We start from the raw sequence: 1,828 nt of genomic DNA on the forward strand, positions 1-1,828 counted from the left end.
CCCCCCTCCTCCTGCCGAGTCGCGGCTGCCGACGTCGCGGGAGTTTGCGCGAGAAACCTTTTTCCTTTATTTGATTTATTTTTTTATTATTTGATTTTTTTTTTTGATTTTTTATTTTGATTTTTTTTTCTTCTTTATTTCCCCCCTCCAGATCCTCTCTAAAAAAAATGGAACATCCCGTCTTTTTCTCCCCCTCTTTTCCCCGGGGGGGGAGGGTGTGTGAGCTGAGGCGGATCTAAAAAACTCTCCTCTCCCCTCTCCGCGGAGCGTTTCTCAGCGCGTTTCAGTTTGGCGAAATAAAACGCCTCGCCCCGCGCGGTTTCCCCCCGACCCAGCAGTCGGATGCCGACAAACTCCTTGTCCGTCGGGAAGCGGCGAGCCAAAACTTTTCGCCTTTTTAGCGCCGGGCCGACGAAGGACTTTCCCTCTTCTCGGAGCTTCGGAACCCCCATCCCACATAAGGGGGGGACTCCTTCGGGGATTCGGGAGCCGTCGCTCGACTTCGTAGGCAAATCCCTCTTTTCCCCCTCCGAGGCTTTTCCGAGGATTAAACCCACCCTCTTCTTTGCTCTATTAATATATTTTTTTCAGGACTTCCGTGACCTGAGCGTGGACCAGTGCTTTGGCAACCTTCACGAAAGCTTTAGTCTTAGAAGTAATCTATATTAGTGGAGATAATAAACATTAAATTATCCCAGCTGGTTCCTCTCCACCGAGCGTTCTCCTGCAACCGCGATGTTCTGGAGACTTCGCCGCGACCTGATACGTGAAGAATGAAGCGTGTACGTACAAGATCTGGCTTCTCTTGCCGTAATTTATTTATACCTTAATTAGATGCGAGCCATAGATTACCAGAAGGAGGATTTGGAGGTTGTTTTTTTTTTCCCCCCTCCCCTTCCCCTCCGTATGACACGCCAACAGACTCTAAAACGCCGCGTAGGCTTTGGCGTCTTTGGAGATTGAAGCCGTTCCAAGACGTCGGGGTTGGATTCTTCCCCCCTCCCGGCTGTATTTTTGGGGGGGAAATCCTGTCTCTTCTCTTTCCCTCCCCGGTTCCCTCCGCGCTGGTTTTAGCCCTCCCCGGTTCCCTCCGCGCTGGTTTTAGCCCTCCCCGGTTGTCTCCGCGCTGGTTTTAGCCCTCCCCGGTTCCCTCCGCGCTGGTTTTAGCCCTCCCCGGTTCCCTCCGCGCTGGTTTTAGCCCTCCCCGGTTCCCTCCGCGCTGGTTTTAGCCCTCCCCGGTTCCCTCCGCGCTGGTTTTAGCCCTCCCCGGTTCCCTCCGCGCTGGTTTTAGCCCTCCCCGGTTCCCTCCGCGCTGGTTTTAGCCCTCCCCGGTTCCCTCCGCGCTGGTTTTAGCCCTCCCCGGTTCCCTCCGCGCTGGTTTTAGCCCTCCCCGGTTCCCTCCGCGCTGGTTTTAGCCCTCCCCGGTTCCCTCCGCGCTGGTTTTAGCCCTCCCTGGTTCCCTCCGCGCTGGTTTTAGCCCTCCCTGGTTCCCTCCACACTGGTTTTAAGCTGTAAACATATGTTACAAGAGCTACAAAAGGACCGGGGAGGGAGGACGACACACACAGGACTGAAAAGGTTTCGTCCTAAAATCGCTAAACTTAGCGGGGAGGGCAGGAATGTTGCTGATGAGTTACGGGAGAGCCCGGGCAAGATTTCCCGTCGGGGCTCAAAATTATGTCCCCTTTCGAGGGGACAAATAATTTCCCTCCTCCTCCTCCTGCCCGGCGGCGTCCTCCAACGGCCGGACCTGGCGCGGTCGCCGTCGCTCCCGGTGTCCGCCGCGGCATCCCGGTGTGCGGGCCGACACTGTCGTGTACCTGGTATT

General features: G+C 55.7%; 1 protein-coding gene across 1 annotated transcript in view; it reads left to right on the forward strand.

Annotated features, from left to right (window-relative positions):
- Positions 1 to 735: 735 nt before the first annotated feature.
- LOC104290840 (transcription factor Sp1-like) overlaps positions 736 to 1,828 on the forward strand; it is a gene marked incomplete at its 3' end in the record, with an annotated part of 6,391 nt that continues 5,298 nt past the window's right edge. The window contains exon 1 of the mRNA XM_009890006.1: positions 736 to 766. Coding sequence (XP_009888308.1) covers positions 736 to 766 — 31 coding nt within the window. The remainder of the gene's footprint in view (positions 767 to 1,828) is intronic.

Source organism: Charadrius vociferus, unplaced genomic scaffold (genome assembly GCF_000708025.1).
Source record: "Charadrius vociferus isolate BGI_N301 unplaced genomic scaffold, ASM70802v2 scaffold1588, whole genome shotgun sequence".
In the NCBI taxonomy this organism is placed as follows: domain Eukaryota; kingdom Metazoa; phylum Chordata; class Aves; order Charadriiformes; family Charadriidae; genus Charadrius; species Charadrius vociferus.